We start from the raw sequence: 23,576 nt of genomic DNA on the forward strand, positions 1-23,576 counted from the left end.
AGAAGTACTGATTCAGTGCATGTAGAATTGGTATTAGTGATTCTCAAGAGTATGAAGGCGAGGGAGTACATGGGCATTATAAGAACATAAATCTAATATATTACTCACATATCATTGTGGGATCGGTACTGATTCCCGAAGGAACTTTTGACCGAAGCACAAACAGCTGGGCATACTTCCACGAAAATGCTTTTTTACCGAAAAAGCACTTTCGCAGAAGAATGCCTGCAGCTAAAGGGAGTCGTGGGGAAATGACTGTTGTGGAGATTGTACTACGGTGCGGATAAGGAAATATTCCCTTTTCCTCACTGTAGTGCGATCCTGGAGAGAGAATATTAAAGTAGGGGGGTGTGGGGTGCAGGGGGGCTTGCCCCGTACATAAAAGTAGATTTATTGTTTTTTTTTTAACACACTTTAACGAAAGCGCTATTTTGGTGAAAGCACTTTCATTAAAGTGTGTTTGGTGATTGTGGATTTGGACTATTGAACTTTCGTTCAATAGTCCTAGATCCATCATTGTAATATAAGGCAGAAAATGGCTGTTCTTGCAGCCATTACAGACTTAGCTAAAGCCTTCTATTCTCATCTCATACTACATTTCATCAAACTATAAATAAGTCTGTAGCATGAGACTACCAAAATATTGACTAGGCAAGATATTTCTATTCTTGAAAGACTTCATTCTCTCTACTCTTCTGACCTCTTCCCCCAGCTTATCTGATTATGATGCCAAACTGGCTATTAGCATCCACTACATTGACAACAGATAACCATCAAATGTCACCTTCACTCATACTCCCCCACCTTCTTCCTGTCAAAATACAAAGGGATTTCTTTTCACTACATTTATTTATATAGGCAAACATCATTACATGAAACTCAGACACTTTAATCATCCTTCTACCTTCCTTTCCTTCACTTACTACAATGTTCACTACATTATACACTCTGCTACTCATCTAAATTATAACACAATTAGCCATGTCTCCTGACTGTCTTCTAACCAATGACTTTTACTTCGCCTCCCACAAAACAGTTTGATGACAGCGCTTTGGTGACAACACCATCACCTTTACCGCTACCATCCAAATGACCTTCAGGAAAAACATACACACGGTGTGCCTTGCACATCAATGCTACCATAATGCTACTACACAAACCAAATAAAATAGCTTGGTTTCCTGTTATCAGCTAGACAGACTTCAACAGCAACACTGTCCTGCAATTCCTCATAACATATTACTTCTGAAGGAAAAAAACATCTCCCTTTAAGAATTAAAAATGTCAAAACCACTGGCAGTCTATGGTTTACTACTGAATTAAAACATGAATTATGTAAAATTATCTTAGTCTGGTTTACCTACAAAGTAATTCTAAACTGACAAAGCTGGGTGCACCTAAAGTCTCTTTAGAATTTGTATAACAAAATGAAGAAACAAGCAATATATACCTACTCTGAAAAGTAAATGAACTAACTGAAAGAAAACCCCAAATTATCACTGAAAGATAACTTGATGCCAAATCCTTCCCTATCCAGAGACACATTCCTTCTTCTGACAACACTGTATTACCACAAACACAAATCACAGCATTCATTTCAGCTGCATATTTCTTTAATGTAAAAATAAACACTCAGTATGCTCCTCCTCAGTTACTCCAACTCAAGAATCAAAAAACAGTTCTAAACTCAAAATCCTCTTTCAGTGTTTTCCCACTCTTCTGTCCAAAGTAAATAAGTGGCTAAAAAATCAAAAACCATGAACACTCAAAATCAGATGAACTGTTCCCTAAAAATCTGCATGCTTAGAATACTAGCAATGCCATTTGCATTTCATACAATATTAACACCCCTATCTCCACAGGGATATTCCAAGACTATGGAAAGCATTCACGTCTATTCTTACACCAAACATTTCCAACACTTCTTCACCTGATCACTTCAGACCCATTTCCATTTCACCAATACAACATGGCTTCACCAACACCACAGCACTACCACAGCAATATTAAATGTCACTAATAGTATTAATCCCCATATAAATGAAGGCAACCTTGTCTACTCAGTCTTTGTCAATCTGTCTAAGGCTTTTGATAACATAGGATTATAGGAGATTACTAGGCTACTGACCTGGCAATCATTTTAAGCCTAGCCGTTTCATCCCAATGTAATCTCAAAGAAATGGTCGTCAATACCTAAGACTGCATTTAGTGATGATTGCCCTTTCCAGGAGGAATGTGGGTGCTATCCCCGGTAAGAATTTATGGTGCCCCTTCTACTCATCCAGGTTCCTCTTGAACAGTGTCATAGAGGTGCTCTGTTTCACATGAATTGGTAGCCTGTTCCAAAGACATGGCAGTCACATATCACACTAAAAGCTGCTACAATGTCTCATCTCATGTGGACTCAACAGCCCATCACTCTGCTGGTTCTACAACTACTTAACTAACAGAATGCAAGCAGTAAAATGGCACTCCAACTTCTCTTCCTTTTTCCAGTTCCTGACAGAGCCCTGCAAGGCTCAATACTCAACACAGTGCTATTTAATATTTTCATTAATGACCTCCATAAGTGTACCAAGCATGCTATTATCGTACAATACATGGATGACTCCACCCTCATCTGCTCATCTTCAAACATAACTGACCTACAGTAACAAGCTCAGCAAACTTTCTCAGCAGCAGAAAGATGGTTAAGTAACTCCCAACTCCTCTTAAAGTGCAACAAAAGTAAATTAATTCTATTCATTCCAAAACACCTTCCAATGTAAAATCTTATTTTAACGTAACATCAACCAACAAAACCATGTCAAAAACTGTGCCTCAAGTCAAACTTCTTGGCATTCTAATCAACAATCTGCTTAGGTTTGACTTACACATAAAATAATCAATAAAATAACATCAACAACTAGGCAGCTTGCTCAAAGAACTATTGCCTCTTCCTATCCACTCCCTAATCTCATTTATGCCTTTCCAATATTTACCAACTTACAAATCTCATGACAAAGCAAAGTAGAATAGTGTTACAATAAAACTGCAAATTTATCAGCTATTCACTCATATAGAGTTAACCACTGTCTATCCCTAAAATACCTAGAGTGGATAGAACTGTCAAACCAACATACTTACTCTCAATTAATGACTGATCACTGTCTCATCTATAAATCAAACAAATTCCCTGCACTAAAAAATATAATCTAGCTTCACTGTCCGAATCGTACCCTTTGGTCAAGTGATAAGCTCCTCCTAGCCTCATCCAAATTGAGATTCCTTGTACTTCAACTATGTTGCCAAAATTTGGAATACTACTTCTAAAATTCTTAGACAAACTGACAACCTCCAGGTCTTCAAAATTCAAAAACTATCTAACAAACTCACAGATGTGCTTATGCTCATCCTCCAGCTAGGTGTTTCACTTATATGTACCTTCCTAAACAGCTAAAATCTTTTAGAAAACAATCCAAAAAGCTCCTCTTGTAAATACATCTACTCAGGACATACATATGCTGCTATTGTATACAATTTTTTTTTTTGGATATTGTGTATCTCTTCTCATGTAATGCCTCTTGTCATTATTACTATAGTAATTGAAGTCCTATGTAAATCTGAAATTTTTAACTTTGTATTGCCTACTGCTTTTTTTTCTCTTTTGGATTGTTTTGCATATGTAATTGGAGCTTTTCTCCTCGGGTCTCCACTGAAAATGGGCCTTTGGCTCAGTTGGACCAACCCGGTTAACAAATGACAACAAATAAATAATAAATGAAACGTAGTCTTCCACTGGTCTTTTTCCTCCACATATAAGCCATTGTATCACTGTAACATCATACTATGTCTAACCTCTTTATTTTCTTACCCCATTTTCCCTACTATCTCATTATTCATTCAGACCTCATCACTTTTTTCCGGGATTCATACCTGTGTCTACCACAGCCCATTCTGCCCATCAGTTTCATTCATTACTTTAGGATGTGTCTTAAGTGTACATTTAAAACAGAGGTTCATTCCATATCTATTCCCACTTACCTGTGCTTCAGCAACCCCCTTCTTTGCCTGGAACTTCAGCCACAAAAACAGGTCATCATTCTCCTTGGTCTGCTCCTTCAAAGCTTTCTCATCTGTCAGTCGGATGGACTCCACAAAGGCCTAAAGGGACAGAAATACATGATTCGCCTTGTGTTTTTCCTTATTTTTCTGCAAGATCATTCACTGAAAAGTCTCTGCTGAAGATGCTGTTTCTGTTTTTTTTTTTTATTATTTTATAAAATAACCCTTCACACTAAAACAATGTTACTTGCAAACTTAACTTTCTTCGAAAGTTTTTCAGAAATGTTGCATATATATATATATATATATATATATATATATATACACACACACACCACACAATTCAAATAATAAAATTAATTCCAGAAACAGAAACAATTTGGATATTCTTTTTAAGTTCAAGTAATCCTTTTGTATTTTTCAGTATCCATACCTTTTGTTAGTATTGGTAATAAGTACATTCAGATTTCTCTCACCCATCAAATCAATGGTAGTCCAGCTGATACAAACTTCATACCATATGTGCTACAATTCATGTATTTAAACATGGATGTCCTACTGTGCTGTTTATATGTAATGGGTGCATACAGAATGTAGCAGTAAAGTAGAGAATTTGAAAGTACATAAATTGTGTAAAGTGCCATATTTATATTATTTTGTATATTAGAGTGAGCTCCATATGAAGCCACACAGCACCTGAGCGGTTATGTTTCCATTGCAGCCAAATGTTTTAACTGCATCAGCTGGCCAGCACTGTTTTATTACTCCTCTCCACATCAGTTTTGGTAGAGTAAATTAAGAAAGTTGCAGTAAGTCAGCTTCAATGACCAGTCACTAAAAAGATACTGTATTTCTACAGTGGCACTGAAAAAGTAGAAATATGACAACATTTTGAAAAGCTGACAAGTAGCTTTATCCATTCATGTTTTTGTTTTGTTTTGTTTTTTCCACCCATGCATGACCAAGACTGACTGCATCCAATCAGCCCATTTGTTCTGTGGTCGTGTGAGCAAGGGATTCTTGGGTAGGTGAGAGCCCTATGACCCATTATGTCCTGTAATGGAACCACCCATGAGCCCATCTGCTAAAGATGAGAGTTTGGTGATGGGGAACAGGCCAGCCATGCTGGTCCTGTGGGGTGGCCTACCATTTCCCCAGCAGAGCAATCCTCTCCTCTGCAGTGGTTCATCTGACTTCCACTACAGCTGCCTTTCAAGGATTCTGCACAGCTCACAGAAGTGAAAGATCAACTGACCAAGGCTCCACAGGACATATACCTTGTGCTCCCCCTAGGTATCAGCCACATGGCAAGCCAGAGCCATTTCCCTTCCCCCAGAATGGGTAACCAGACAGCAGCAGCTCACTCTCCTCTTCCTTTACCAGTTCCTAGAGGCACGCAAACCACTATTCAGATATGGGTTACCTTTAATATCAACAGATCATTATCCCTCCACATTGCAGAGTATCTACCAGCTCATTGTTTTATTAACGGCCAGCAGCATCCAGTAAGACTTTCAAGTGTACCCATCTGAACATTTTTCTTTGCCATGACAAGCAGTATTACCAAACTGTAATTTCCTTTAATTCTGTCAGTAAGAAGGCAGATGTACCCCTTAACATAGCCAACCAGCAAGCATGCTCTAAAAGTGGAAGGTGATTAATGGTGGTTCCAGTACCCCTTGCTGACAGAAGTATGGTTACTGCAGTATAAGCAGTGTTTGACCATGAAGATTTTAGCAGGGATATTGAGACAAGTTCTGGCAATTAAAAATTAAGAACCTAAGCAGAAGCATTCAATCTAATTCTGAAGCACATCTTCAGGATATATAGAGTAACCCACTGCCAGCTGTCCACAAATCCCAAGGGAATAGGCTCAGACTCGTGAAGTAGGCCCATAAGAAGCACAGAGCTCTAGTTATCCTCATGACCATGCATCATCTGAGGGGTAATGAATGAGTTCCTAGTCACAACTGGGCAGAAAGATCTCAATGCATGGCAATCAGTACCTGGCCATAAATACTACCAAAGACCATTTAACTGAAGGTCTTGAGAGAGAGCAAAACAGTAGCACATTGTTCTTGGGAAGGGATGGAGGAATAGGATGACTACTGTTTGCTTTGTGTGCTGAAGGAACATTATACTGCATATTTTCAATGGCATATCCTGAAACTTGAAGAACTACAGGACAGTAGTGGTGACTTTGAGTGATGTGGGTCTGATATTGTAGGTGGAAATTTTTTTAGGGAGAGTAACTAATGTCTGAAGCATATTTTTGTGATGCACAGCTGACAAAATCTGTTTCACCATACTGAGTAGTCACTAAAACCACCTTCCCAACAAGAAAACAGAACTTATTTTAACCAGACTCGACACAGAGGGAGTACGCCCTTACTGGGCCATAGATGACCTGTGTTCAACTAGGAGCATGAATGCTAGAAGGATCAGGAGGTGGAGGATGGAAGTGAGCAGCCTACACCAGCCCACCTATCCTGGTGGGAGGAAAGCTGCCTATGTATGCTGCAGTAAGAACTTTAAGAGCCTGGTGAGCTTTGCAGTGCAACCTGTATAGTGCATAACTGGGAGGCTGTGCATGTGCAGAAGTACACATGCACCTCTCATATGCAAGGCTGCCCCAGGGTGATAGGGGTTAAGGCATACTCCCTCACAGCATAGCATCCTTGATCTCTTCGTCAGGTTGAACTGAGCTTGGGGGAGGTTTACAGGAGTCTGAGCGACCTGGCAAAGTGAATAATGAGAGCAGTTAGTGTCAACTGATGGTCAACTGCAGTCAGTGGGAAAGAAAAGCAAATATAACCTACTATGAGGTTGTATGACAGTAGAAAAACACGTATTTAATTGGAGGGTGTGGGGGGTGGTGCTCAGCATGGGTGTCAGTAACTAAACATTTCAGTATAATGGATTCAGAGGATTATTTTTGGTATTTACGATGGGCCTTTGTCAGTTATGCCAGCATAAACCATAAAGAGTGCATTTTTTTCTTGTTCAGGTGGTCGATGGACATTGAAGCCATTCATTAACACTTTATTGTCAACATTTTAGAGTTTATCATTTCCTGAGCTATGTCCAGATGTAACTCATTACAACCTCTACTATACACTGAATCCTACACAGACCTCATATTTAATAATTAATCTTATTTCTTCAATACATCAGAAACATTTATAAACAACATTTACTATGCACATAATAACTGTTAATGCACACTGCTCCTGGCCACTGAACTGCAGATCATCTTATGTTCCACAGCACTGCAAAGCTAATACCAGTCGTCAGCAGTTTAATTTATTGAAATAAAGAGCACTTCATTCCAGTGAAACACAGTATGTGTGGTTGACTTTTTATTAACGTTTTCTTGCATACACTTTGAAAGACTCAGTGGTAAAAACTTTATACAGGAGAGAAACCTGGAATGGGATGAACCATAATTCCTATACATGATCCGGGACTTAGTAATCTGAGTACAGGTTTTGCACTGTGTACTTCTGCAGTACTGATATGCAGTGAAATGTAGAATAAGGAAGCAAAAATGTATGCCCTCCCACCCACTCAGAAGCAAAACTACTGCATCTTTGATGCAGGTGTTGTTTTTCTTTCACAATAATCCTGTACTGACATTTATTATATTTTTCCTTATCTCAGGAATGAAGAAAATAAACCATCTTCTTCCTATTTTATTCTTCCACTGTACACATTCTACTACAGCCATTCAAAAATTTACAAAGATACAAGGAAAGAGCTATACCCTATAGTCCCAGTATATGGTGATCATTCTCCCTCTATGTGACTTAATTTCCACTTCCTGTGTTGCTACCAATTTATATATGCATACATACACATTTAGGACTCCAATGATGCATTTTATATACTGAAGATGTTTAGTCAGTCCAGTGTATAACCCCAAAACAGAAAGAAAATAAATGTCAAGCCTCAGTAAATAATTATCTTCTGACTCATCAAAGCAATCATAGGAAATACAAGGCAAGTGGTAAAAAATATGTCTTGCTCAATGTCATTCTCTGCAATTCCTTACAAAGAGGGCAAAGCATGTTAACCTCTGGAAGGAATTTAAGGGATCCCATCCAACTATCCAGGTTATATCTGAATGACAATAGGGAATCACATTGCTTGGCACACAGGAGAGGTTTGTTCCAGAGCAGCCACATATTTTTATGTTCCTCATTTCTATAATCACATTCATATAAGAAACAATGGTTCAAGCCCCTACTGTCCTGGTATATATGACATTATGCTACTGGTACCCATTTCTATCGGTACTCTGTCTTAAAACAGAAAGAAGACCATTAATGTATCTTTTCCTGAGTAACATTGGAAGCATTCTAGTATCCCTCACCACCAAGCCTTCCAAATATAGGGACTCTTCTAACACTTTAGGATTTCCAAAGCCTTCATAAACATGCTTATCTTTACTCCACAGAGCCTGAGCAGATTTTCAGTTTCCATGTATTTCAGTGGCATGTCAGCTGTAGACTTTTCAAGTTTGCTCCTTGTTTTCACAATGACATCTGTAAATGACCAGTTCATAAACCAGACATGAGACTGCAATCCAAATTACGCTTCTAAATTTACTATTTAAAATGATCTCCCAGGCAGGGACAGAACATTTTCCTCATTGCAGTTCATAAGACACTGTCTAAGATAAGTATGCTAAAAATTTTGGTCAAAAACTGAAAAAAAACGTTAGGACCACACTTTTATTTTTTTTCCCTCAACTGTTTTTATTGAAATTTTTAACAACAAAATACTAATACATGATAACATAAATATTATTAAACAAATATACATATCTATAAAAACAATGATAAACAACTAAAATAATTTACAATGGAGTCTACTGTAAAACAAAGCTTTTTAAACAGAAAAAGAAATGTGATGGGTAGTTGTTAGTTAATTATTAAAATCTGTTTACCAGCAGTTCTTAGAATTTTAACCATATATTATATGAAAAGGTGATTCTAGATGTTCTTGTCTTGATTGTGATAAGTTCAAGATGGCAAACTTTAGTTGCCAAGTGTACAAATTCCTTCATAGTAGGAATAGTCTAATTCAGTTTTTGGTGATTATTTTTCTTGTTAATGTTAAGATACTGCATAAAAGAGGGTATTTTATTTTCATGACACAAGTAGGAATACATTATTGAATAAAATAGGAGAATTGGTCAGCATAAATTTATCATTAAAAACAGACCATAACAGAGCATTCATATTATCCCAATATGTTTTAAGTTTTATACAGTCATAAAACATATGCTGCCAGTCAGGGTTAACATTAAGTTTACATCTCCAGCATCCTATATCTTTATTAAACATCAATGCAACTTCATGTGATGTGATAAGGGTTCTATGTAAGAACTTCCAAGACACTATCCTCCACCTTACTGATAAAGTAGTTTGTTTTGAAGATCAGAGTATTTTTGGGAGCTATTATTAACCACTCTAAAATAATACCAATAGCTTTCTCTGTGACATATTGTTGATTTTTAAGTACCTTACATATTTTAGATACAAGTCCCTTTCCAATTATGTTCTGGTGCATTAGAATAATGAGTAAATCAATGAATGTGAGGAAATAATTTCTAACTATTGGTTGCATTACATTAATCTTATGTTCAACCAATTATCTAAAATTTTGAATTTCTAACCACATTTCTTTGCTTAACTCAAACTTATCAATGATATGGTCAGCATTTTGTAACTTCCTATTGTCTAGTAATTGATACCAGTATAAAACGTTTTTGTCATTAAATGTAGTCGTTGTTAAATTAAATGTATTAATACTATTTTGAATGTAGGCAATTCTAAATACAAAGAAAATGTATGATTTGTATTCAGGATTCCTGAAAATGAAAATTTTAAAGGAATTTTTTTTTTGTTTTATCATCTTAATATAATAAGAGTTAACTGATTTGTTTTTGTTTTCTATAAAATAGTCTTTTAGTAATCAAAGAAATTTATTTGTACCTATTTTAGTATGACATGATTTTGTTAAATTTTTGGATTTACACCAAAAACCTCCTTGACTATCTTTGAATTTGGCATTATTATTGTTATTTAACCAATAAATTATTGTCGTATCAATGAGGATAAGTAATATAATTCTAAATCTGAAAGACCAATACCACCCGATCTCCAATCTCTAATATGATGGTTTAATGCCAATCTAGGCTTATTAGGAAATCGTTAAAATTTCAGAAACAAAGAATTATATTTTTTGGGAAGTGGAAGGGATAAAGGTTATTTTATATACAGTATTTTAGGAAGGATAATCATTTTAATTAAGGACAGTCTCTCTTCCATAGTTAAAATAAATGTATTCCATTTATTGAGTTTGTTTTATGGAACTTAAGTTATTATTACAGTTAAGGATTGTTATATCTTTAATATTATCAGACAAGATTATCCCTAAGTAAGTGATTTTACCATCTTTCACAACTTATCTGTGTAATTTCTTATACATTTTATTAATAATACATTTAACAAGTAGTATTTTAGTCTTATTCTCATTAAAACTGACTCCCAATTTCTTCTGGAATATTTCTATTGCTTGGAATACTACAATAAGAAAAGAACTGCAAGCAGTCAAAGTTAATAGGATGTCATCTGCAAATAATTGTATTTTGGGGATTAAATCATTATTTATTAGTAATAGTTTGATGTTTTTATTTGATCTTATATAATTTGCAAAATGTTCCATAACTAGAGCAAAAAGCAATGGGACAAGGGAGCAACCTTGTTTAGTACCTTTAGTAATCATGATTGATTGGAAGTATATGAGCCTGTCTTAATGCATGCAAATGAGTTTTCATAGAGAAGTCTGATTAATTGTAAGAAATTGTTTGAGAAATTATATTTCTCCAGTACTAATAGTAAGTACTCCCAATTAACTGAATCAAATGCACTACTGATATCCAGACTAACCAAAGTTAAATCTTTTTTTTTTTTTAATTATTAGTCCAATCAATTATTGATCGTATTCTCTTGATATTATCATAGGTGTTTCTGTTCATTATACACCCAGTCTGACCACTGTTTATCAACATTGGAAGAAACTGTTTTATTCCAGAGGTATAGATCGCCATGAATATTTTATAATCTACATTTAATAATTAAATTGGTCCATATGAAGAACATTATATATTGCCAGAATGGTGGTACCTTTGTAAGTCCTTTAATTATTGAAAATACCTCTAATAAAATACTCAAAGCATCCTTAATCATCATTTTGTATAGTTTAGGTATTATATTGTCATTTCCAGCTGCCTTATTGGGTTTTAATTTATTCTGAATTTTGAGTTCAGACAGTGATATAGGCTTGTCAATTATTTTTATTTGATCCTCTGACAGTCTATTTTCATTTGCAAATAATTGTATTTTGGGGATTAGATCATTATTTATTAGTAAGACTTTGATGTTTTTAGTTGATCTTATATAATTTGCAAAAGGTTCCATAACTAGAGTAAAAAGCAATGGGACAACAGAACAACCCTGTTTAGTACCTTTAGTAATCATGATTGATTGGAAGTATATGAGCCTATCTTAATATATACAAATGCGTTTTTATAGAGAAGTTTGATTAATTGTAAGAAATTGTTTGAGAAATTACATTCCTCCAGTACTAATAGTAAGCACTCCTAATTAACTGAATCAAATACACTACTGATATCCAGACAAACCAAAGTTAGTTCTTTTTTTGAATTATCAGTACAATCAATTCTTGATCGTATTCTCCTGATATTATCATAGGAGTTTCTGTTCATTATAAACCCAGTCTGATCACTGTTTATCACACTGGAAGAAACTGTTTTATTCCAGAGGTAATTGTCATGAATATTTTATAATCTACATTTAGAATTAAATTGGTCTACATGAAGAACATTGTATATTGCCAGGATGGTGGTACCTTTGTAAGTCCTTTAACTATTGAAAATACCTCTAGTAAAATACTTGGAGCATCCTTATAGGTTCATAGGTTGGTACTAGGATACTGGCCCTAGGGCCTATACAAGCCTAGCCATAACAATTCCCTGGGTATTTCTTACCACAATATTTACTTTCCTGTATAGTTCAGGTATTATATTGTCATTTCCAGCTGCCTTATTCGGTTTCAATTTATTATTTTGAATTTTGAATTCAGACATTGATACAGGATTGTCAATTATTTTTATTTGATCCTCTGACAGTCTATTTTCAGTATATTATTTATAAATGGTTTAATTAGATCTTGTGTATCCATTGTTGGTTTGCATTGATTAATCTTATTAAAATATGACCTGAAAATATTCAGAATATCTTCTATTTCAGTGACCTTCTTTTTACTACTAAACGACTATAATTCTTTGATGTGATTAGATTTAATAAATTTTGTTCTAGTAGGCAATTTATGCACAGATTTAGGATTTATGGAATAATTCGTTATTTTAATATTTTATAAATTTATTATAGTTTTATGTAAATATTTACTGTTTAAGCCATTTACTTCTAAATTATTTCCTTTTTGACTATCTGATTTTAACTTATCAGTTTTCTCCTGTAATTCTATGAGTTCTTTGCCTCTTATTTTTTTTTGTACATGCCAACTTGTACTTTTGCCAAAAAGGTATGCTTTTAAAGAGTCCCATACAAAAATGTCTGAGGTGTTTACCTGTATGATTCATTTCAATAAAAGTTTGAATTTCTTTATTATATTAAAGAACTCCTTAAAGTCTTTCATATTATATATGCAGGAATCCTTTTTATTGGGATGTTATTACTAGAATTCAATATAACTTCAGATGTTATCGCGTTATGATCCAACAGTGGGCAACAGACTACTTTAACGTTATCTGTTCTACTATTCATGATTGTGTCCCATGCCTGTGTGAGAAAACACGCTTCTAATTTGACAAACATAGCCTCATAATACTGGCAGAGTTAATAGTTTGCACCTTAATTTCTCAGCAATTACCAGTGCCAATGGGTCATCAGGCAATAAACTTTGCATTACTGCTGAACTACAAGAAGGCAATAGGGGCTTTTCCTACACCAGTACACCAAGCACTAGAACTGATGTTTTAATGCCATTTGTAGAAAGGTTGGTTGTACCTCAGAGGTATCACTACATCCTTCAGATAAAAAATGAAACTGAATTCATACTTACCTTATCAGGTAGTTGTTCAAGGTGCCATGGTATTTGTCATTTTTTTCCCACGCTCCTTAAACACTGGATCCTACCCAGTTCAGCTTTGTTAAGGGCAGATCCTGCCTCTTAAACCTGGTTGATTTCTTTGAAACAGTCACCAAGGCCATTGATGAGGGAAAGGTGGTCCACACAGCCTACCTGGACCTCGCAAAAGCCTTCGATACAATACCCCACTCGGGCATTATAGATAAGCTCACCAGCTTAAATATAAACCCCTATGTCACTAGATGGGTTGCAAACTGGCTCAAGGACAGAACCCACATGGTTAGAATTGCTGGAGCCATGTCAGACTCCAAACCAGTTACAAGTGGCGTCCCACAAGGCTCAGTCCTGGGACCTCTCTTGTTCGGTATATATTTCTCGGAGGTACAGGCCAACACGGAAGGACTGTGGCTGACCAAGTTCGCAGATGACTGCAAACTGGGCACCATAATTGACTCTCCAGCTGACACAAGCATCCTCCTAAAGGGCCTCATAGAAAGAGACAACTGGTGCCAGAGCCATGGCCTCAAGCTAAACGCCAAAAAGTGTATAGTCATCCCCTTTGGCAAAAACAGAGTGCCCACAAATTACCACATAGGTGGCAATCCATTAAGTACAGAAGAAGTAATTAGGGACCTGGGGACCCAAGTTGATAGCAATCTCTCATTTGACAACCACGTGGCCAAAGTGGTTAGAAAAACATTTTATATAGCCCACCTAATCATGAAGGGATTCACATCTAGATCAGGGGAGGTCATCGTGCCTCGTTACTCATCCCTCATCAGGCCCATAATTGAGTACAATGCCCCTTTTGGGATGTACCTTACCAGACACCTGCAGCAACTGGAAAGACCCCAAAAGTACCTCACCAAGAGGATCAAAGGGCTCAAAAAGATGCCATATGCTGCCCGGTTAAAGAAACTCCAGCTCTACTCAGTGGCATAGCACCTGTTCAGAGGCGATCTGTGCCTGACGTATAAAGCCATGTCCAACCCGGAATTAATGGACATGCTGCACCTCAGAAAATCCAAATCCTATCTAGCTACACGCTCGAGAGACTTGAACCTCAGCACTGAAATAAATAGGACATGCTGGAGGGACAGATTCATAACCCAGAGGCTCTCTTCACTCTGGAATAAAATCCCAGTACAGGTTAGGCAGAGTCCCTCATTGACTCTCTTCAAGAGGAATCTTGATGAGTGGATGGGAGATCGTAGGTTTACCCGGGTATCACTTCTGTGTCACTGTTAGACAGAGGCACAGTATACTAACCTCAAAAAAGGGCATAGCAAAATTAATTTAAAATGGGTGGCGAAAGCCAAACACATTCTGGCTAGGCTTATAAATGCCCTAGGGCAGATAGCCTAGTATGAACCTATGAACCTATGAACCTTAGCTATATTTCCCTAGCCACTGAATGAAAGGCAGCATTTCCCTGTCATCTACCCAGTCAATAAAATGAAGTAGTAATTTCTATGAAGCATCTACCAAGTGTCAGTAACAGTTCTTATTTTTTTAAATTTGTGTCAGACGTACTGGCATAACACTGAAGGTGATTTTTTTTCTGTTCATCTTCAAAATAAGACATCAATTTTGTTAACTGAGTTTTATATGCCCTAGATTTGTTTATATGGAAGATCCATGGAGAAAAGCCCCATGACACTAACTTAGAGGCATTTTAATTTAAAATGCATTTGTTCAGGTACTTGTCATCAGACCTCCCAACTGCACCAAATTACTCAGTTTTTACTGAGATTTGGGGTCCAATTAATGGCATGCCATGATTCCCAAGTGGCACCCCTTCATTCCCGATTTTTTTTTTAATTTTTCTTTTGCGCTTTTGGAGATGATGTCATCACATGCATGATGACGTCAGCTCCGTCAGCCTGTTGGAATTGAGCTCATTGTGCTTAAAGGTACACATTTCTGGCTGGCTGCAAGCATGGAAAGCTATTGCTTGCAACTGTAATGTAAGCATGTAAGCATAAGCATGGCATGGGATATTTCCTTTTTCTCACTGCTGCTCTGGACTGGAGAAATGAGTCAATTGCTTTTTCTTTTCGCTCTGTATCAGGTACTGAAGTTAGAAGCTAGCTTTCCTTTGAATTACTTTTCACTGTGAATGAAGCTTGAGCATAGAAATGAGTCAACTCTGCTTTTTCTTTTCACTGCTGCTGTGTCAGGTACTGAAGTTAGAAGCTACTGCTCTGTTCGCTGTGAAGCTTGAGCATAAAAATGAGTCGACTGCTTTTTCTTTTCGCTGCTGCTCTGTGTCAGGTACTGAAGTTAGAGTTAGAAGCTACTGGCTGCTTGAGCATAGAAATGAGTCGATTGCTTTTTCTTTTCACTGCTGCTCTGTGTCAGGTACTGAAGTTAGAAGCTAGTCTTATTTTGAATTACTTTTCGCTGTGCGTGAAGAACAGCTTTTGCTTTACTGTTCGCTACTGAAGGGGGCATGACTAGCTTTGCTTTTAAACTACCAAGCTAGTTTTATTTTGAATTACTTTTCGCTGTGTGCGAAGAACAGCTTTTGCTCTACTGTTCGCTACTGAAGGGAACATGACTGGCTTTGCTTTTAAACTACCAAGCTAGTTTTATTTTGAATTACTTTTCACTGTGTGCGAAGAACAGCTTTTGCTTTACTGTTCGCTACTGAAGGGAACGTGACTGGCTTTGCTTTTAAACTACTGAATGTGAACTAGTGTTTGTGTGTGTGTGTGTGTGCGTGTGTGCGTGTGTGCGTGTGTGCGTGTGTGCGTGTGTGTGTGTGTGTGTGTGTGTGTGTGTGTGTGTGTGTGTGTGTGTGTGTGTGTGTGTGTGTGTGTGTGTGTGTGTGTGTGTGTGTGTGTGTGTGTGTGTGTGTGTGTGTGTGTGTGTGTGTGTGTGTGTGTGTGTGTGTCTGTGTGTATGTGTGTAAATGCCCCAACTGAATACAGCTGGTGGCTAGAGGTACTCAGGCTCAAACCTGTACCTTGGGTACAGGTAAAAAGAGCATAAATTCCTTCCTAGTCACCACCACTTGTGAATTTATGCCTCAATTTTTTGTTCTATTCCTCATAAAATCTATGGTTTTCAGGATTTTTGTGCCAAATCACTGAAGGATTGAATTAACTAAATAATGACAGGCATTTGAATTTCAGACTTCATATTCTTCACACACTAAATGGTAACACAAAACCTTTTATTCTAGCAATTTTCTAAGTTTATAATATCAGTATTTGAAATCTGTCCTTATTTTGGGGCCGTATTCCCCCATTATTGGCTTTGTCCAGGTTTTTTGTGCTAAGAGGTTGAGAGCTATGGTGAGAACTGAAGCTGTGCAAGATGCCTATGGCTTACACTACTGTCATTCTATATGTATGTATATTTATATATATATATATATATATATATATATATATATGTGTATGTATATATATATATATATATATATGTGTATATATATATATATATATATATATATATATATATATATATATATATATAGGTCTATATTGGATCTGCGAACAGCGAAACTGCAGAACATCGAAGAGGTAAACGGAAATCTCCGTAAGGGGAGATTTCATTTTACTTCAATGTAGTGCCATCTCGGAGTTGGTATATGTAAGTAGCGGGGGGGGGGTGGAAGGGGCTTGCCCCCCTGGGTACAGTAAGTAGTTTTGCTTCCTTATCTTTTGTAATGTTTATATTTGGTATTCAATGTTACAGGACTTCGACGATGTGGTGTCGATCATATCGTATTTGAAGTTCAGTAATTTGGAGTATCTAATACAGCTATATATATATATATATATATATATATATATATATATATATATATATATTTATATATTTATATGTATATATATATATATATATATGTATATATATATATATATATATATATATATATATATATAGTGTGTAAAAGCAGACTATTATGATGGAAATGTTCTGAATTGGTCAGTTTTGTCATTATTGGTTCATGCATTTTGTTTCATTGCCTACTTGAAAAATGTTCAAACAAAAATTTTAAAATGCGCTCTAACCTCAGTTTAACAAGTGTGCTGTATTATACAAGGAATATAATTTAATAAAGTCAGGAAAGTGTATCAAAGAATGCATGTATGTTTCTTGTTTTGTGTGCAAGCCAGGGGCCTATGATTTGAAAGCAGCCCAAAGGTAATTTTTATCCACCACTGACCATGTGCATTTTCTTTGAATGTGGTGTGGGTTTCAATGCTGTTTCAATGAATGTCAGTTTCAACGGCAGAGAAGTTTTAATGCCAAGTCTATTTTTATTGTGAGACAGTGTTGTTTTGTTTAGTAGATAACTATGGGTCTATATTAGATCATTGAAGTGTTAATACTTCGAATGGTCTAATATCGACCTGAAAACAGCGAACGCTGAAAATAGCGAAGCTGCAGATAACCGATTTTTTTCCTAAGGAAAGAATTTGGTTGTCTGTTTCTGTGGCTTTGCTATTTTCAGCACTGTGGTGGAGAGTTATGGGTTGGTTCAGGTAAGTGTGCGATTGAGCGGACGTTAGGGTTAGGGCGGGGTATGTGAGTTAGGGTTAGGGCACGAGTGAGGTGAGTGTGTGATAGTGATAGACTTTAAGGTTTGGGTGGGGTATGTGAGTTAGGGTTAGGGCGCGGGTGAGGTGAGTGTGCGATAGTGACAGACCTTAGGATTAGGGTTTGGGTTAAGGATAGTGGATAGATAGTACTGTATGTACAGTTTAGTGTAGGGTTAAATGTAGGATTTTAAGTGTATGTGTGTGGATTGCTGGTTTTTTGGTGTGCTTGTGTTGTTTGTGTGTTTCTCAGAACAGTGAATTTTTTTCACAGGGAAAAAATTCGCTGTTCTGAACTTTCGATGTTTGTAGATTTTGTGGTTAGAAGTTCGAGGTTGTGGCATTTGATGTTGAGCTGTTTCACTGAGCTGATATAGACCCGATAACTATTAGTGTTTGTGTGCATCGTGCTATAAAATGTAAAAATAAAATTGAAATAACTGTAGAAGTAAAGCAGTATGCACACATTAGTTGTTGTGTCTTTCGGCTTATCCCGGTTAGGGGTTGCCACAGTGGAACTCCGGTCCGCTAATGTTTGGTAGTGAATTTTTACGTGCCGAGTTACCAGCCCTGACACACAACCTTCAACGAAGGCACGTCCATTCATGCATGCCTCCACACAGAAGATGCTCTAACTGAGAATCAAATGGAACAACGCCTTGCGGCGAGGTGACAAAGCTACCACAGCACCACTACTGCAGGTTAGTGTTTATGGTAAATGGGGCGAAATAGCCAGGTAATGGGACAGTGGAATGGCTGCAAGGGGACTCTGGTGCTATATTTTGGTTGTCTGTTCTTCAGTTTCCGTTTGAAACTTGGTATTCCACAATTCCATTGGAGTGGGCGGGGTTACTTAATTATGTATGCCAATTTTATGTTGATCAGCGTACAGATTTGCACCTATTTTTCATGGGCCTTGTCCAGATTTTTGAAGTTTCCAGCTTGAGAGGTATGCTTGCCATAGCAGAAAATCTTTGAAAAATAAATCAAAACATTTGGATTTACTTAACATGTACAATAAGATTTTTTTTATATTCAATAGGAATGAGGATATGTTGTCTATAGAGTCAAACAGTGAAGCTGTGCAAGCCTGGTCATTTTTTCAATATCAGTTTTCCATCCTTGTGAAGAACAACACTGGCTTACACCAGACAGGGTACTGGTAAAATGTGCAAGACAATCCCATATATAAAATACATTGCCAAGTGCCCTCTTCAGTTCTTTGAGGTTAATAAACTTCCACATGACTTGCCTGCTTATATCAAATAAACTCTATTCATGTAATTCTATATAGCTCTATAGCAAATAGCAATAAAACTATAAGTTAACTACAACAAAATACCCTCAACACATGAAAGACATAATATGAAAAAGAGCTATAGTTTCTAGCAATTTCTAACATTAGGGAAAGGAGGCTGTCCTTTAATATCAACTGTTATAGTGAATACCTCATACAGCTGTGCTACTTATATCATGAGTCACCATTACAGAAAATTCTAATATTTGCAAACAATGCCACAAAGCATTAGGCTACCCCTGGAAAATGACATTTACAGGATCCTGTAGCATGACTCTGCCAGAAACTGTCTTACCCCTAGACTGAACTTTTAACTTGCAACGCTTTGTAAGTGCATAGAGAACAGTCCAAGCTATGTGACACGAGTGGAACATTCCTAAAGTAAGCTGAAATCTTATCAGTATAACAGCCATGCAGTTTGATGTACTTATCCTAAAAAAAAGTAATGCAATGGGACAGTTAGTCAGTTAAATTTGTTAACCAGGTAAGAGAGCTGGTTAATTTGATATTTTTCGGACAAAAATCCAGTGTCATTGAGAGCAATAGAAAATACAAGAGGTAACATTAGAAGAGATGCAATTAAATGAAACATTAAGTAAAAAAGCAGTATGACAGATACATAAATGAGAAATACATTTGATTTTACAGTTGACTGCATACTAGAGATGAGCTAAGTTTGTTTTGAACCTTCTTTTTGCTTCTTGAAGGAGGAAACAAAGCTATTCAGTTTTACTGAAATAATGTGTCCTTCTGGAATAGTATCTTAGCTGGCTCATGCTATCAAAGGTATGATACATAGCATGCTGATATTAAGCATGGAAAAACCTGCAGTTGAATTTACTTATTTAAACACAGCAGTAAAAAAAACATTTTAGTGTAAAGAAAGGTTAGTGATATCTTCACTGTGAAAGGCCTTGAAAGGTAGTTTACACATTAAAGTTTGTATCTGACAGAGATTCTTCAAGTAACTCCTTCTAATAAAGGGAATTTTCATGAAAGATGTTTTTATTTGCACAGAATCCTCTAGTTCAAAGGGAGCAAAGTATTTTTTTTCCAGCATACGGTTTAAGTCCCATGATGGTGAAATCTATCTTACTGGAGGCCAGAAGTGCAGAACTCATTTGAAGGAATATTTAAATGAAGGATTTGCTGATAGATATATTAGTATAGGGACAAATGCTGAAATTGCAGGAATGTGTACTTTGGTTTGAGAAGTATGACAGATTGCTTTCAAAGATATGACTTAAATAAAATAACAGCCTTGGAACTGAACAGTTAACACTGTCCACTCCCTATGATGATGGCAGATCACAAATCTTTTCAACTTTTGAATATATGACATTCTTATGTTAGGTCTCTTGGCCTCATTCAAAATTATAAGCTGATGGTCCTGAGGTCCTCTTTTAGAGAGGACAACCTCAGCAATGCCACCTGCATATTCACAAACTTGAGCCTCAAGCCCTAGGCAAAATATCAGCCCAGACAAAATCAAAGCAAGATATATGGTATGCCACAGTGGAAAATGCAGCCAGAGTGTTAAGGAGTCAGTCTGTGGTGTCTGTGGTGTTTCTTGTAAGTTTGAAGGTATCTCCAAAGAAAATGTCATTCAGGAGAATGTGAATGGAAGCAGGACAGTAGCCGGAAGATCTTCAAAGTCCTCATGGGATCTAGAGACCAAGAGAATAACATAATCGCTGCTACCTATAGGTGCAAGCGTAGGCATGGTTAAGTGTATGATACAATGGCACTGGGCTTTAATAGATGAAGAAAAGGTGAGGAATTGTGTGCTTGCCAAAGGCAGTGCAGAACAGAGAGATGGCTGCACCAACAAAACTCCCTAATGGTGTACGCCTATATCCATGACTCATGTTCCACCAGGCATCAAAGATTAAGATGAGGCCTTGGCATGTAACAACCAGGTAGACCTTACTAAATTCTAGTCTCCTTGCCTCTGTAGGTCTGGAAGCCAGCTCCAGAACAAGAGTTCCCAATCTAAAGAACCACCAACCTGTGTCCTGATGATTCTAAAGACCAGTCTCCAGAATCAGAATTGTCACCCGCTGGCTTCAGCTGAACATCCAAGAACAGGACATCATAAGAAAGACTGGTCAAGGTTCAAACCTTTACTAGCCTAGAGTAAGCTCACAAGCTGCAGAGTCTGAGAGGCTGGACTTAACTCAAGGAATTTCAGATTTAGACCTAAATTCTGAGTATCTGTCTCTGTGGCAATTTTACATATCGGACTATGAGGAAGACTCCCATGCTGATATCAATGCAAAGAGCTCTAAAATGCCACCACTTCTACAAAGTGGGTAAACAATCTCTCCTTTGTTGAATATTGAGCAGGTGGCTTGACTCTCTGACATTTCAGCAGTCTTCTCTAAAAGCATACAGGCGATGCCCATGCAGGTTTGAGCTGGAAATTTCATGGCCACAATAACACTTACTATGAAGTTTAAGCAAGCAAAAGCAGGACTATAGTGATGACAGCAAGGACTGATAGCTAAACTATGGGCATGACAAAAGAGAACTGTTGGGCAATGGGGACATGTGTCTTATGTATCTGGTGTGTTTATATTATAATGTGCATCTGTACAAGTGCACAAGTGTGCTCAAATGAGACCTCCTTACAGAAAAATGTACTACATTCTGATCAGTGGAGAAAAAATACACAAACAAGGACCTGTCAGTATGGTCCTTAATATCACATGTACATATTTTTTAATTTTTCAAAACAGTTCATATCAAAGTAGTCATAACTGGTCCAGTATGTTTAGCATCCACCTAGTTAACAATCAGACTGCAGCATTACAGCAGGAGAATACAATAAAACTAGGCCAGAACAGTGCCTCACTGGTAAAGATATTTGCTTTAAAGCAGCTCAGTCCTAACCTCTTATCATTGTCTGTGTTGAGGGGTTTACAACAAAGCATCATATCTCCCCCAGTTGAAATGCAAAAGATCACTACCTACATCTAAAAAACAGTCAGATTAACACACTGTTATACAAATATATAGCATAGTCTTTAACATTAAAAACACTAATTTTAGCAGAAGGACCCCCCCACCCCAAAAAAAAAAAAAAACCTCAGTGTGGACCTCTGCTCCCTCATCCCAATTTCTGTATATAATACCTCCAAGGTCACATGGTCTATGACAAGAAGAAAATTTTGTAAACACGTGAAATTCACCTTTCCCTCTTTTCCAAGTCCTGCAGCCTCAAAGCAAAACACATCACCTGCCACCTGTGACAAGGTAAGATCCACTGTACTAAGATGTTGACAACATCTAAATGCATTTTTACATAAATTATATTTCAACATCTGACAACAGAATACAATCAACATTACAGCTCCCATGTGTAGTTTTGTATCTTCTCCCTTGTATTTATATCAGTTTCCTCTGCACATTCTGGTTTCCCCACATCTTCCAAAAACATGCTGGTTGACTGGCTACTCTAAATATATTTATATTATTTATTCTTGTGCTTGTATCCTGGGTCATGGCTAACAGTCTAAAAAGAATGTTTCACTTTCTTGGTTAATAAATAAAAATAACAGAAATCTACAGTTCCTGCACTTTGCTAACTGAACCCACAAACCAAGAACCATATTTTTACATGGGACAGGACAGCATAAGACTGCAGGATTTCACTAATTCTTTCAGTGAGTTTTGGACAGATTCTGCATAACAATGAAATAACAGGTTAATCCAAATGAGTATCACAAATCAAGGCACTTAGACTGTCTAGGAAAGAAAAACAGATCTTTTAAAACTCCTGATACTTTCCTGCATAAACTTTTGATAGCATGGTATCTCTGGTAAATCAGGGAAATGTTATCTATCAATAAAAACACACCAAACAGCCAGTAAGTAGCAGCAATTCCTTATATTTCCAAGACCTGGTACCTCGGCATCTCGCCTTCAATGGGTCACAATACATTACAAACTAGAACTTGAAACTAGGATGATTCTGAAGTTTAAGACATTAAGGCCTTTTGGCTTGAATTTAGAATTGGGTATTTGAAGAATTAATTTATTGTTCAAATTGGTAAAATGCAATAATGTTCAATTTGCATGTTAATATTTCATTGTATTTTGCAATTCATAATTCACATTATAAGAAATTATATTATATTATGAGAGATATATAATATTTAATACTAAAGTTTTTAGTAATTTTGGGAATTAAATTAATATATTGGGTATGTATGATAAGAAAATATATGAGTCATTTAAAATAATGATTTAAAAGCTTTTTCCCTCCATTTTTGAGGTTAATTGTTTAATTAATTGAATAATTGCTATAATTGATTTGTATATAAAGACTGTTATTTTTGTAATGTATTGTGACCCATTGAAGGCGAGATGCCGAGGTACCAGGTCTTGGAAATATAAGGAATTGCTGCTACTTACTGGCTGTTTGGTGTGTTTTTATTTTTATTTTCACTTCTGCGTTGTTTGGTTACTAAATGTTATCT

The 23,576-nt window shown here is 36.6% G+C and overlaps 1 protein-coding gene across 1 annotated transcript in view; it reads right to left on the bottom strand.

The window, feature by feature from the left end:
• LOC122803164 (protein sel-1 homolog 3-like) overlaps positions 1-23,576 on the bottom strand; it is a 920,824-nt gene that overhangs the window by 328,664 nt on the left and 568,584 nt on the right. Inside the window, exon 12 of the mRNA XM_044072781.1 lies at positions 4,024-4,143. Within this exon, the coding sequence (XP_043928716.1) occupies positions 4,024-4,143 (120 nt within the window). The remainder of the gene's footprint in view (positions 1-4,023; positions 4,144-23,576) is intronic.

This window comes from Protopterus annectens, chromosome 5.part1 (assembly GCF_019279795.1).
Source record: "Protopterus annectens isolate FY-2018-M chromosome 5.part1, PAN1.0, whole genome shotgun sequence".
In the NCBI taxonomy this organism is placed as follows: domain Eukaryota; kingdom Metazoa; phylum Chordata; order Ceratodontiformes; family Protopteridae; genus Protopterus; species Protopterus annectens.